The 13,851-nt window shown below is 38.9% G+C and overlaps 1 protein-coding gene across 1 annotated transcript in view; it reads right to left on the bottom strand.

The window, feature by feature from the left end:
• Positions 1-358: 358 nt before the first annotated feature.
• The window catches only part of SMS (spermine synthase), a 49,819-nt gene continuing 36,326 nt past the window's right edge, over positions 359-13,851 (bottom strand). The window contains exons 10-11 of the mRNA XM_061627296.1: positions 4,736-4,851; positions 359-3,875 (exon numbers count right to left, since the gene is read on the bottom strand). Coding sequence (XP_061483280.1) covers positions 3,833-3,875; positions 4,736-4,851 — 159 coding nt within the window. The 3' untranslated portion in view covers positions 359-3,832. The remainder of the gene's footprint in view (positions 3,876-4,735; positions 4,852-13,851) is intronic.

Genomic DNA, 13,851 nt, shown 5'->3' with positions numbered 1-13,851 from the left:
TAGGAGGTGACATAACCCTGTGATTGGCTCTGGAATCCATCAGGAATAATGTAGTATGAAATAATTGCATTTTTGTGTATTTACACACAATATATGTGCCATTATCCCATCCAACAGCAAACCTGTAGTGCCTATTTGTTTGGAAATGAAATGGGGCCACCATAAAATAAGAAAGTGATTTTACCCACTTGGAAGTCTCCCTAGATTTACAAACTCAGTATGTAACTAATGGCTTTATCCTATGTATCCTTACTCACAGATCCCACTGTTTTCAATGGGGCCTACTCCTAGGTTGTTGTATACTGTATTGGGAAAGGCTTGATCTTGATAGTGATGTTAACAATTCAGTCAGTACAGGTAATATCAGCGTACCTTTATTTGAATGCATGCACTATTACTTGTGCAGTTGATACAAATCCAGCAGTTGTCTTTCAGCAAGGTCTGACTGGTTATCAAACTTAAAATAGTCAAATTTTACTACTAGATGAAAGCGGTATTTAGTGCAAAGAATTTAGACACATCCCATGCTAACGATCTTTGGGATCGATTTGCATGTGTAATGAGGCACTCACAACAGATGTTCCACTCAGTTTCATATGTAAAATAATAAAAAAGGCTAATCTGTAACAGGTTTCGTTTCAAAATTCTTACACACTGAAAAGAAAAAAAGTGATTTTTCATACTATACACTACAGCAACAACTATATATATATAAATAGTGACAACACTTTATTTGAACATTTCCTCAGTCTATTTGAGCAGTAATGGAAAAAGGGGTGGGAAGAGATGTTCAGTTTATACCATGTTGCTTTTAAAAACACACACATATCTATGTTATAATGATATTCTACATAATTTTTTGTTTCCCTTTCAGTGAGAGAATGATGCATGTATTAGTTAGCTTTCCAAACAATATCACTTTCCATCTATTCCTCTTCCTCTATTAGAATATGTTAGGCAGGTAATACTACAATATCCCTTTCCCCAGAAAAATCAAACATTATGATAATGGAATCTACATATACAAGAAAATAAAATGTTAACATATTCTTCTTCCAAAACCATCTATACAACCAGTAGTTTACTCCTCTTTCTAAAGTTTCTTCTTCAGAAAGCACTGATATAAATACCAAAAGCTACGTGGGAAGTTCAAGTAAAAAAAAGTGGAACTGTGTTGGTTTCAATTACAAAACAAATAGCTATGAAATTATGCTTATCCAGTTGTGGTTGGATTTTTTTAGTATATTGGGGCATTCGTTAAAATTACTTTATGGCTACGTAGAGAGTGGGAGAAAATTTCTTCTACTTACTTAAGAACGTGGCTATTACTTCCAAGTTACAAGCATTGCATAATCCCAAAGCAATATAAGAGGTTATTTTAGAAAATAGCATTTTTTAATGCACGCCGTAAATACATACACATATGCTGAAGTCTTTTAGTACCCAATGCTAGACAAAATATTATGGCTATTCCTGTAGGCCCTTTTAGATGTCGTGTCTTATATGATCAGGTTGTAAGGGTGCTGTCTAAGCTACTACCAATCTATTCAAAAGCACAATTCAGTGTAAACGTGACAGTGTGTTTTTAACAAAAGGAGAAAAGGCTGCTCTGCATCTCCATACATATTCACCATCTGGTTCCATGGAAGCTCAGCCTTAGTCTTCTAAATTTATCACTCTGTATGTGAATTATGACTTCAAACTAGACAGCTTTAAATAATGGTTCCTTTCCAGTCAATAGGAAAACTTCATCTGATGTGAATGAAGTTTGCTCTTTACCACAGGAGAGATTAGAGAGTTGTTTTTAAATAATTTCTAGAGAGATTCAAATGGTTTATCAGGTAGCTTTAATTCATAAAACACATAATTCAGGAGTTGTAAGCCTACATTAGTTATATGCCTGTTTTGTTAGCACAACAAAACCCCAAGGTGACAAACCCTTCTGAGTTTCAAACAGTGCTGTGCTTCACTGCCAAATTCCTTTATGTACTATGAAGGACTATGCCTTCCTTTCTAAATACATCAAGAATTTCTCCCCAGTGTTGGATTTTTCAGAATGTGGGTGGTGCATCTTCACCTTGCAATTATATTGTGTAGGGGTAACAGTCTACACCAGCCCTTTCTCTAGTAACATGAGAAAACAGAACAGTGAAATGTGAAGCAAATTTTTCATTTTGGAAAAAAATGTAATTTTGTTGAAAGATCTTAAACTGCCAAGAGGGACAGAACATTTTAATTATTTCTCTCCAGACACTGTACAATAAGGTTCCATTTCTGAGCTATTCTGTTATTCTGAGCTATTCTATTTGCTTATAGCAAAATTATAATGATCAACCAATAATGTAAGAAAATTGTATAAAAATAGAATTTCATAACATGTGCAGAAGGACAAGAGGTGTACAAATGCAATAGATATTTCAACATGCATATGCAAATACAGTCTATGGGCCAGTGATGCTTTAGTCACAAGCTTCCTCAGATCCATATGATGGGGCTCAACTAAGTGGAATAAACATTTTGTTTATAGATATGCACAAAATATAAATTCTCAGGGTTTACAATCCACCAGAAACGTCTCCTGCACATACCACAAAATAATGAATGAGACATGTCCTGTGTCCTTGAGCTCAGCTCCCACTCACGTAGATGCAGCTGGTGAAGAAGAAGCCTCCAGTGCATTGTATCATAAGTCACTTTTCTAATTTTGCCTTTTCAATGACCTTTCACACTTTATGAGCATTAGCGCTGAAGGGGTATGTGACCAATAAAAAGAATTCTCAATACACATTTCAGTTAGTCATACTGAAATTGAAGGGCTAGGGCAACAGTCCAAGCCATAATTTCAAAGTTTGTAGTGCTAACAGTATTCGTTTAAGCTACTATCCCTCCCTATGTATAACAAATATTGGCAGCAGCTAACTGATTTGTCAAATGACAGCTCACTATCCACTTAAACTACTTACGTCCATGGCATTATTCCAGCATTAGGTAATTTGTAAATCTCTTTGTACATGAAGACATGGAGCCTTTTTACTTTTTTATGTTGAAAAGTCTTCACAATAAGACTAGTCTGATGCAGATGAACAAATCTCAAGTTTGTTTATAACTAGAGACTGAGCCCGATTCAAGCTCATTCTGATGTAGCAGTCACCACACCATGATTTTACCCCCTATCACTGAAGTTGTGATGAACTTTTCCTCTGAACAAATCCTCACACAGTTGAGATTAGGCATCAGGAACACCCACTGAAAATAAAGTATCCTGATGCATGAGGGTCAGAATAAAAATTCATTATAAGAAATATCATGGTAGCTTTATAACATCACAATGGGACAGAGGGTTTCCTTAAAAAAAGGAAAGAAAGAAAAAGTCTGCCCTTAATTCCTCTAATGGAAGCACATTGATCATGGAACAAAAAAAACCCACAAACACTTAAAAGTCTATTTAAAGCACCATGACTATTAAACTGATTAATGTCTGAAGAGAAAATCTATGGTACCACACTGAAATGCTAACGTTGTCTTTTTAAATTGGTATCCAAAAATCTAAAACAAAAATAATAAAAATGATCACATTCTAAAGGTTCAGTGCATTCTGCAGCTATAGCTTTGCTGCTAATTCATCTACATTGACTTTCAAAAAATAACACCCTAGCTCATCAAAATATACATTTTTCCATTTGCTTTTAAATTAAAATAATAATAAAAACATTTAAAGAATTCACAAATCAATAGCATGACTAAATTTCAGGATCATCTACAGCATATAATTTATAGCACATGGCAAGCCTACATGCTTCATGCAGCATGTGTGGCATGTTGATCTTGAACTTCAAACATCAGTTCTCTTCTTCCAAATAGTATAAAATACCCATCTAAAGAATGGTCAAGGAATCAAATATTTTGCACCTTGTCACAAGGACAATTTTCAAACAGGAGGAGGAAAACACCATTTCAATTTAAACTTGGCATTATGTCTCAAAATAAAAATACATTTTACCATCCTCTGTAAGTGATGAATACAGAATCATAGAGTTGAAAGGTACCTCAAATGTCATCTAGCTCAACACCCTGCCAATGCAGGAAATAAGGACTTCAGTCCTGATACAGGTCTTCAGCAGCATACTCAGTAAAACCTGATTACTTAAGCATAGAAATTACATTTTGGTGGCATAATCTTTTTTTCATTAAAATTGTCACAATAACAACAATTTAAATGCACATATCATTACTTCATGGATAGCTGGTGGGAAATTCCCTGCTTTTCATTAGGACACTTCTTACTCCGTGGCACATCATTTCATATCTCAGTAACCTGAGCATCAATCTGAATTTTTTTAAAAAAGGAAATTAGTGGTTTGTAGTTCTTTCTGATTTTTTTTAAAAAAACTCAGCTCTTTGCAAGCTCTGCTACACGTTTTAGGGACAAAAGTATCCACAGCAAGATTTTTTAAAGGTCACAGGGTGGTGTATGACTAAGTCATACTGACAGCAGACCAACTGGAATCAAGTCAAACATGACTAAGTCCACTGATTACAAATGGTCTACTCTGAGTATGACTTACTTGGATCCAGCCATGTTAATTAAAAGTTCAAGAAGAATCCTCCCTACATTATTAGGATTCTCTTTAACTTTTGAAGAATGCATGTACTGAAGTCCTTTTGTTGTATTCACAATTCACTTGGTTTATTCAGTAGTGATAATTAAGAGACATGATTTATTAACAAAGGATACAGTTCCATGTATGAAGGGACACATACAACTTCCTTTGAGAATGCCACAGGACAATATAGTCTGCCAAGCTGTTCTTCGTAGAGAGTCAAAGCTTCAGTCAGATTGACACAATTTCCCTGCAAGACATCAGAGGGAAATGTGACCCACATATCAATCAAACTGAGGAGGGAAATAATGCAAAGGGGCACGTTCATCAATAGGTTCTATATAAACAGAGGTACAGATCACTTACGTTAGTGAATCCTGAAAGAGAAACAAGTTTATGTATTTTATTTACAATATTTATCCAACCACCCCAAAACAAAGGTTCACTGGGTGTTTTACATTGAAATATTAAAACCATAAAATAGGAAATTTTATAATAAAATCAATTAATGAGAAAGTATCTGAAAACATTATTAGAGGTGCATTATCACAATTCAGAAATTATAAAGCAAATAAGAAATGCTCCAAATTAAGGTATAATTCAGATAGTGGTTTGTGTGCTTCATTCCGGTACTCCATGGTGTGTCTGTGGATTTGTGGTTGAAGACAGGAGACAGCAATTCCATCACATTAAATATTCATACTGATTTCTAATTGTATTTTTATTGCTTCTTTGATTTCTTGTATTATATTGCTCTTTGAATTCTATGGAATACAACTGCTATAACAGGCAAAAAAATAATCAAGTGGCCTGCCAACTCCCTCAGCAATTTTCAAGTGGTCCATGAGGAAAAAAAAGTTTGGGAACCACTGTGACAAAGTACTGTATTCAACTAGCTTTTGCTGAGAGTAGACCCATTAAAATTAATGATGGTGACTAGCTTAACTTTATTAATTTCAATGGGTCTACGCTGAGTAAAGGTTAGTGGAATACAACCAAAAGATAACATACAGTATAATCATAAGGATATTTACACAGAGGTCCCTCCAAGTTCCATGTTTTTTTCCTGAATATTTCAAGATTTAAATCATAACGGCTATAGCATCACAAGGCAGCAGCTGGAGTTATTGCCTAGCATCAGTGCAGTACTGACTCTGCAATGGCATTAGTAAAATCTGCTCAGAGTGGCACCATTCTGTGTGAAGCATTTAATGTCAAAATAAATATCTCACGACACTGGAATGAACCTAATCCTGAAAAGCTTGGATTAATAAAGTCATATTAATAACGGATAAGCTTTCCTTTCAAATGAGGATAAAGCATAGCACCTTGGGAAGAAGGCAAGAAAGAGAAGACAGTTTTATACAAAAATAATGACCATGACTTTAAATATATCAGGTGAGGGGAACCTGTGGCCCTCCACGTATTGTTGGGCTCCAACTACAATCAGCTCTAACCAACAAGACCAATAGGAGTTGCAGGCCGGCAACATCTAAAGAGTCACAAGTTTGCCACCCCTGACGTACAGAATGAGCTCAGGACAGGGCAGTACACAAATGCACTACAAAATATCTTATAAATTGTGAATGGAAGACAATCATATATAGAATAAAATAAATTAGAATAAGTGAAAAATGAATGGTGGGGAGCAGTAGGTAAACAAAAGGAAAATATTTTCTCACTTCTTTGCTTATTAATTTTTTGTTGCTCTAATATATTATTTCATGTTTTTATTAATGTAGAGGGCAATTAAATATTTCAGAAAGAAGTGAATTCTTAAGGTGATCATAAGCATCATAAAATGGCAAGGGAGAAGTTAATGTAAAGGTAAGAAAGTTGAGTATATAAAACTTGTTTAGTAATCTATTATTATCCACCATCCTGCAGTGGTTATTTGGTTCTGCTGCCTTTTACAAAGCATGTAATTTTGTCAGCATTAAATTGAACGGGATAGCACATAAACAACTTGTATGTATAATTTAGAAATCACAAATAGAAATCAGCACTAGGTAATTTATGGGACATCCCGCCAGTATCGAGGTAGTTTAATGGCATGTCCAAATCTCTATAATGAGAGTAATCTGCACACTAGTTTTGTTATCCTTGGTATCCCACATTTCATCAACCAGCTTCATAAAATGACAATCATAGGAGACAACGTGGCAAGCAAATTATGGAACATAAATAATGAAAACACTTTTGTATGCACCATCTACAGTAGCTTCCCCTGCAGTGTGACAATACCTGCATGAGAAGCAGGCAAATATTCCACTATGCAATGCTACACTGCATCTTAAAAAAACTATGCAAATTCACACTTTAGGATGGTTTGTTCATGGCAAGTCCAACAGGTCAGACATATGCCTGTTTTGGGTTTGTATCTCCATCAAAATACTCTCCAGAGCATGCACATTAAGTTACTCAGACAGAATATTATTTATCAATTATCTCAGTCAGTATATGTATTTGATTTGAAATTGTTTTTATTGTTGATTGCTTTGAGATGTTTTCAAGTGACTGACCAATTAAATAAAAATAATAGCAATAATATCAGTCAATTGTTTGAAAGACAGAAGTGCATGAAAGCACCTGACTAGATCAGGGCCTGGCTGAGAGCCAGGAAGGGTTGGAGCCATCTCCTACATAACCTCCCAGTCATGTCGAAAGCAACAGCTTCCTTCCAACCTCCAGCCTTCCTGACCTACAGAAACAGACACATTTCTTCATAACAGCAGCACTGGACTTAAGCATAAGAAGAGTTACGTACTACCAAGAAGAGAAAATTGTCCCTATCTTCAAAAAAGTCAAGAAGAGGAATCTGGGAACTACAGACCAGTCAGTATGACATCAATCCTTGGGAAAATTCTGGAGCAGATTATAAAGCAGTCAGTCTGTAAGCACCTTGAAAACAATGCAGTGATTTACTAGAAGCCAACATGAATTTATCAAGGACAAATCCTGCCAGACTAATCTTATCTCATTTTTTGATTGGGTAACCTCCCTGATAGACTGTGGGAATGCTGTGGACATAATATATCTCCACTTCAGCAAAGCTGCAACATTTTTATTAATAACTTGGATGAGGAGGTGCAGGGAACGCTTATCAAATTTGCAGTTGATACAAAATTGGGAGGGATAGCTAATATACGCTGGAGGACAGAAACAAAATTCAAAGTGATCTTGATAGGCTGGAGCAATGGGGCTGAAAGCAACAGAGTAAGATTTAACAGGGATAGTAGATGCAAAGTTGTACACCTAGGAAAAAGAAACCAAATGCACAGTTACAAGATCAGAGATACTTGGTTCGGCAACACTACATGCAAGAAAGATCTTGGAATTGTTGTTGATCACAAGTTGAATATGAGCCAACAGTGTGATGTGGCTGCAAAAACAGCAAATGCTATTTTAGGCTACATTAACAGAAATATAGTTTCCAAATCGTGTGAAGCATTGGTTCCCCTCTATTCAGTGCCGGTTAGGCTTCATCATGAGTACTGCATCCAGTTCTGGACACCGTACTTTAAGAATGATGCAGACAAACTAGAACAAGTTCAGAGGAAGGCAACAAGGATGATCAGGGGACTGGAAAAAAGCCCTATGAAGAGAGACTGAAAGAACTGGGCATATTTAGCTTTGAGAAGAGAAGACTGAGGAGAGATATGATAGCACTCAATTATACTACTTGAAAGGTTGCCACACAAAGGAGGGCCAGGATATTTTCTCAATTTTCCCAGAGTGCAGGACACTCGAGTTACAGGAAACAAGATTTCAACTGAACAACAGGAAAAACTTCCTAACTGTTAGAGTGGTACAACAATGGAACCATTACCCAGGGAAGTGGTAGGGTCTCCAACACTAGAGGCATTCAAGAGGCAACTGGACAGGCACCTGTTGGGTATGCTTTAATTTGGATTCCTGCCTTGAGCAGAGGGTTGGGCTCAATGGCCTTGTGAATCTCTTCCAACTCTACTTTTCTATGATTCTATGACTAGGCATACTTATTGCTTTCAATCATAAAATCATAGAATAGTAGTGCCGGAAGGAACCCATAAGACCATTTGAGTCCAAGCCCCTGCTCAATGCAGGAATCAAACTTAACCACTGAATGTTGACAATAGGTGAGTATTGATATACATCAGACAATGTTCAAGTGCTTATTGTTCATTCAGGGATTACCGTAAGTGTGACTCCAGCTATTTATATTATAAAACCATAAGAGTGGCTGTATACTATAGCCAGCATAGATTTTTCGCATTCCATCATGTTAAATCGAAAGTACTCCCCATGTTATTCTACTATTTCCCATAAGCTCATTTCAAAACAAAACCTTCCAAAACTTATAATTCTGAACTCAGAAAAGCTTGCTTAACAACCCTCTAGGTTTTCATGGCAATACACAAAACATTCAGAGAAAATCAAGAGTTCAAAGTGTAAAACAAGAGGAGAAAAAATTCAGACCCTGTTGGACATTTTTCTGTCAGTCGTCTAATAATTTGTTGAAATTAATTAAAAATCAGCCATGTTCACAGAGTACCTGTAATCCTGTTACTGACCTTGCCCCATGCTCTGACCTTCATCTTCTGCAGTTTAATTTTCTTTTAAATGCCTGGCTGATTTTTAATTAATTTAAGAAATTTAGCATTGAACTCAATGATAAGGCAGGCATGCTCAGTAAGAACCAACTGTCAGTGTTCTAAAAGCCAAACTCACAGCTGCTGGGCTTGCCTAATCAGGAGGCTACACCCACTCCGGACATTTATTTCACCTGAGACAGTCATGGCTTCCCCCAAAGAATCCTGGGAACTGTAGTTTGTGAAGGGTGCTAAGAATTGTTAGGAGACTCCTATTCCCCCGACAGAGCTTCAGTGGCCAGAATGGTTTAACAGTCAGCTCCTCTTCTGGGGATTGTAGCTCTGCAAGGGGAACTCTCCTAGCAACTCTCAGCACCCTTCACAAACTACACTTCCCAGGATTCTTTGGGGGAATTCATTGCTGTCTAAAGTGGGATAAAGTTCTGGTGTGAATGTAGCCAGGGACAGCTTTGGTTTAAATTTGGGTGGGAGACTGGAGTGCTTGCTTAGAATAAAAAGGTGGGGGAAACCATGAAAAACAGTGATACTGTTCACAGTGTTTTCCTTTTGGAAAGGAAAGGAGTTTTCCCTCTGCCCAGTGCCAACCCACCCAATTTCCTCCCCTACCCCTACCCCTTACCCTTCCTCCCCTTCTTCCCCCTCCTCTTCCTCTCCTACTGACCTCTCTCTCTCAGGTCAGTTTCACTTATCCAAAGCATGATTGTACAGGCGTAAATCCCACTGAACTCAAGAAGTATGCAAATGATCAAACCTGCCCTCCTCCTCCCCTAGCCCTCCTGCCTGCTCCCATCCCACTTCTGCTCTTCCTCTCCCCTCCCTCCTCCTCCCCTCTCCTTCCCCTGTGGTCAGTTTCACCTATCCTAGGCATGATTGCAGGGGAGTAAATCCCATTGAACTCAATAAGCATGCAAATGATCAATCCTTTCTCAGCAAACTTGCACAGGTCCCACTTCTTACTGTCTGGATTAAAAAACACAGAAATTCACTAATAGGCAAAAACAAAACAAAAAACCCATTGCAATTTAAGAACGTACTTTTAGCCAACAGATATTTCTATCAAACTTTAAAAAGCAGGGAAACTGGGCAGCAATAGTGAATGCACCAGGGGAGCAGGAGACATGACCTCCTCTCTGAGATATTGTACTGCCCTACACATTTGTAAATATGCAAAAAGAATTTGGGTGGATCTTTCACAGTCCAATCCACTTCCTGTGTAGCTTGGAAGAATTTGGTAACATGTGCCTCTGAGCATATGGTGAGTGATGGCAACACCTGCAATCAGCCCAAATAACAGAAACAAGACATGTGCTGTGCTGATCTTGTTTTAGCAGGGAGGAAGCAACAATATTAAGACAGTTAATAAGAACATAAGAACATAAGAAGAGCCTGCTGGATCAGGCCAGTGGCCCATCTAGTCCAGCATCCTGTTCTCACAGTGGCCAACCAGGTGCCTGGGGGAAGCCCGCAAGCAGGATCCGAGTGCAAGAACACTCTCCCCTCCTGAGGCTTCCGGCAACTGGTTTTCAGAAGCATGCTGCCTCTGACTAGGGTGGCACAGCACAGCCATCACGGCTAGTAGCCATTGATAGCCCTGTCCTCCATGAATTTGTCTAATCTTCTTTTAAAGCCGTCCAAGCTGGTGGCCATTACTGCATCTTGTGGGAGCAAATTCCATAGTTTAACTATGCGCTGAGTAAAGAAGTACTTCCTTTTGTCTGTCCTGAATCTTCCAACATTCAGCTTCTTTGAATGTCCACGAGTTCTAGTATTATGAGAGAGGGAGAAGAACTTTTCTCTATCCACTTTCTCAATGCCATGCATAATTTTATACACTTCTATCATGTCTCCTCTGACCCGCCTTTTCTCTAAACTAAAAAGCCCCAAATGCTGCAACCTTTCCTCGTAAGGGAGTCGCTCCATCCCCTTGATCATTCTGGTTGCCCTCTTCTGAACCTTTTCCAACTAGTTGATATAGTTCAGATAGGCACTTTAAATATGTTTAATTTACTTTGAATTTTAGTGAAGTTTCCTATAGTAAATCACTTTCTTTTGCATCTGTTTCTGTGAATGTGTGAAGTACAGCAGCACTTTCCATAATTTACACTAAAAAAAACCTACCAAAAAATTATGGAATTATGGCACTGACTATTCTGCAGAATAGTTTCCAATGGACATGAGGAGTCTCACAGTTGGCACAAGATAAAACAGTTGGAGGTGAAATTATTTATTTTATTTATTTATTATTTATTAAATTTATTAGTTGCCCATCTGGCTGGTTGTCCAGCCACTCTGGGCGACACACAACATAAAAACATACAATTCACATTAGAATCTTAAAATTCCAACAACACCACTAAAATGTAACCCACCCCAAAGGCCTGCCTGAAGAGCCAGGTTTTCAGGGTCCAGCGGAAGCTCATAATGGATGAAGCATGGCGGATGTCATTTGGGAGGGAATTCCATAGAGTGGGTGCCACGATTGAAAAAGCCCTCTCCCTAGTTCTCACCAGTCTAGCTGATTTAACTGGTGGGATGGAGAGGAGGTCTTTTGAGGCTGATCTTGTTGGGCAGCAACATTGATGATGCTGGAGGCGCTCCTTCAGATAGACTGGGCCAAAACCGTGCAGGGTTTTAAAGGTCAAAAACAACACCTTGAATTGGGCTCGGAAAGCAACTGGTAACCAGTGCAACTCCTTCAGCACTGGAGTAATGTGGTCTCGCCGGCAGCTACCCTTAATCAGGCAAGCTGCCGCATTCTGTGCCAGTTGCAGATTCTGGACCATTTTCAAGGGTAACCCCACAAAGAGCGCATTACAGTAGTCTAGGCGAGAGGAGACCAGGGCATGTACCACCAATGGAAGCAGATGGTTTGGAAGGTAGGGGCACAGCCTCCGTATCAGATGGAGTTGATACAGCGCTGCCCAGCTCACAGCCAAGACCTGAGCCTCCATGGACAGCTGGGAGTCAAGAATGATCCCCAGGCTGCGGACTTGGTCTTTCAGGGGCAACTGTACCCCATTAAGCACCAAGTTAACATCCCCCAGCCTTCTCTTGTCTCCCACAAACAGTACCTCGGTTTTGTCAGGGTTCAGCTTCAGCTTATTCCTTTCCATCTAGCCACTCACCGACTCCAGACACTTGGACAGGGTTTCCACAGCCAACCCCGCTGAAGACTTGAACGAGAGATAAAGCTGCGTGTCATCCGCATACTGACAACATTACAGCCCACGTCTCCTGACGATAGCTCCCAGTGGCTTTATGTAGATGTTAAACAGCATTGGGGAGAGGATGGAACCCTGTGGTACCCCACAAGTGAGAGGCCATGGGTCCGAGACCTCATCCCCCAGTGCCACCCTCTGGTACCTATCAGAGAGGAAGGAACGGAACCACTGCATCACAGTGCCCCCTATACCCAGCCTCTCCAGCCGGTCCAGGAGGATACCGAGGCCAACGGTATCAAAAGCCGCTGAGAGATCCAGGAGGACGAGGAAGGTGCATTTGCCCCTATCCAACGCCCTCCTCATATCATCCACCAAGGCAACCAAGGCCATTTCAGTCCCATGTCCAGGCCTGAAGCCGGATTGAAATGGATCAAGGTAATCTGCTTCCTCCAAGTGCGCTTGCAACTGCTTTGCCACCACCCGCTCCACCACCTATCTATCTATATATTCTAGCAAATTTCTAGGTGTGTTCTGTGTTTTTAATTGACCATGCCCACCTTTCCTTAAGTGGGGTGGTTTAAGCATTGCAGGCTGAAAACATGCATCTTGGGCAGGCCAAGGTTGTTTTTTTCCAACAGCTAGATTCATTGCTTAAGCAGCAACATATTGTAATCAGTCTGATTTTACATCAAACTGCAGTTTCAGATTCAACTGTCAATGCACCCAAAATAGAAATATAACATAATCTCCAGTTTGAAACACAAAAGGCTGCTTCACCATCATGTGATATTGACCAATAAAAGGCTTTGAAATTAATAAAAATAAAATTGACACAGATTTCTAGGATGAATGAAAGAAATACGATTTTCTAGGTTAGATTGTAGAAACAGTGATAACACAGGAAAGAAGCAAAGCAAGAAGAACACCAGCAAACGTACAAAAAATGTAATTCTCCGTCTTTGAAGATGCAGTCCTGATTACAGGTGTTGCCACCACTCAGTGTCATATGATGGTGAAGCATGGTGGGCATGGTCAATTAAAAACATAGAGCACATCTAGAATTTTGCTAGAATATATTTCACCTTCCACTGTTTTATCTTGAGCCAACTGAGACACACCTCATGTCGATTGGAAACTATTCTGCAGAAGAGTCAGTGCCATTATTCCACAATTTCTTTGGAGTTTTTTTTAGTGTTGCAAAGTGTTGCTGTACTTCACACATTCACAGAAACAGAAGCAAAAGAAAATGATTTACTATAGGAAACGTCACTAAAATTGCACAGTAAACCAAACATATTTAAAGTGAGTATCTAAAGTATATCAACTTAATATTGTTGCTTCCTCCCTGCTAAAACTAGATCAGCACAGCACGTCTGGTTTCTGTTATATGGCTAATTGCAGGTGTTGCTGCCACTCACCATATGCTCAGAGGCACGTTACCAAATTCTTTTTTTTTTTTTCAATAATTTTTATTCAGATTTTCATAAAACATACAAG

Source organism: Rhineura floridana, chromosome 5 (genome assembly GCF_030035675.1).
Source record: "Rhineura floridana isolate rRhiFlo1 chromosome 5, rRhiFlo1.hap2, whole genome shotgun sequence".
In the NCBI taxonomy this organism is placed as follows: domain Eukaryota; kingdom Metazoa; phylum Chordata; class Lepidosauria; order Squamata; family Rhineuridae; genus Rhineura; species Rhineura floridana.
The sequence above is the reverse complement of the archived record's forward strand: the minus strand, read 5'-3'. Positions and strand labels throughout refer to the sequence as shown.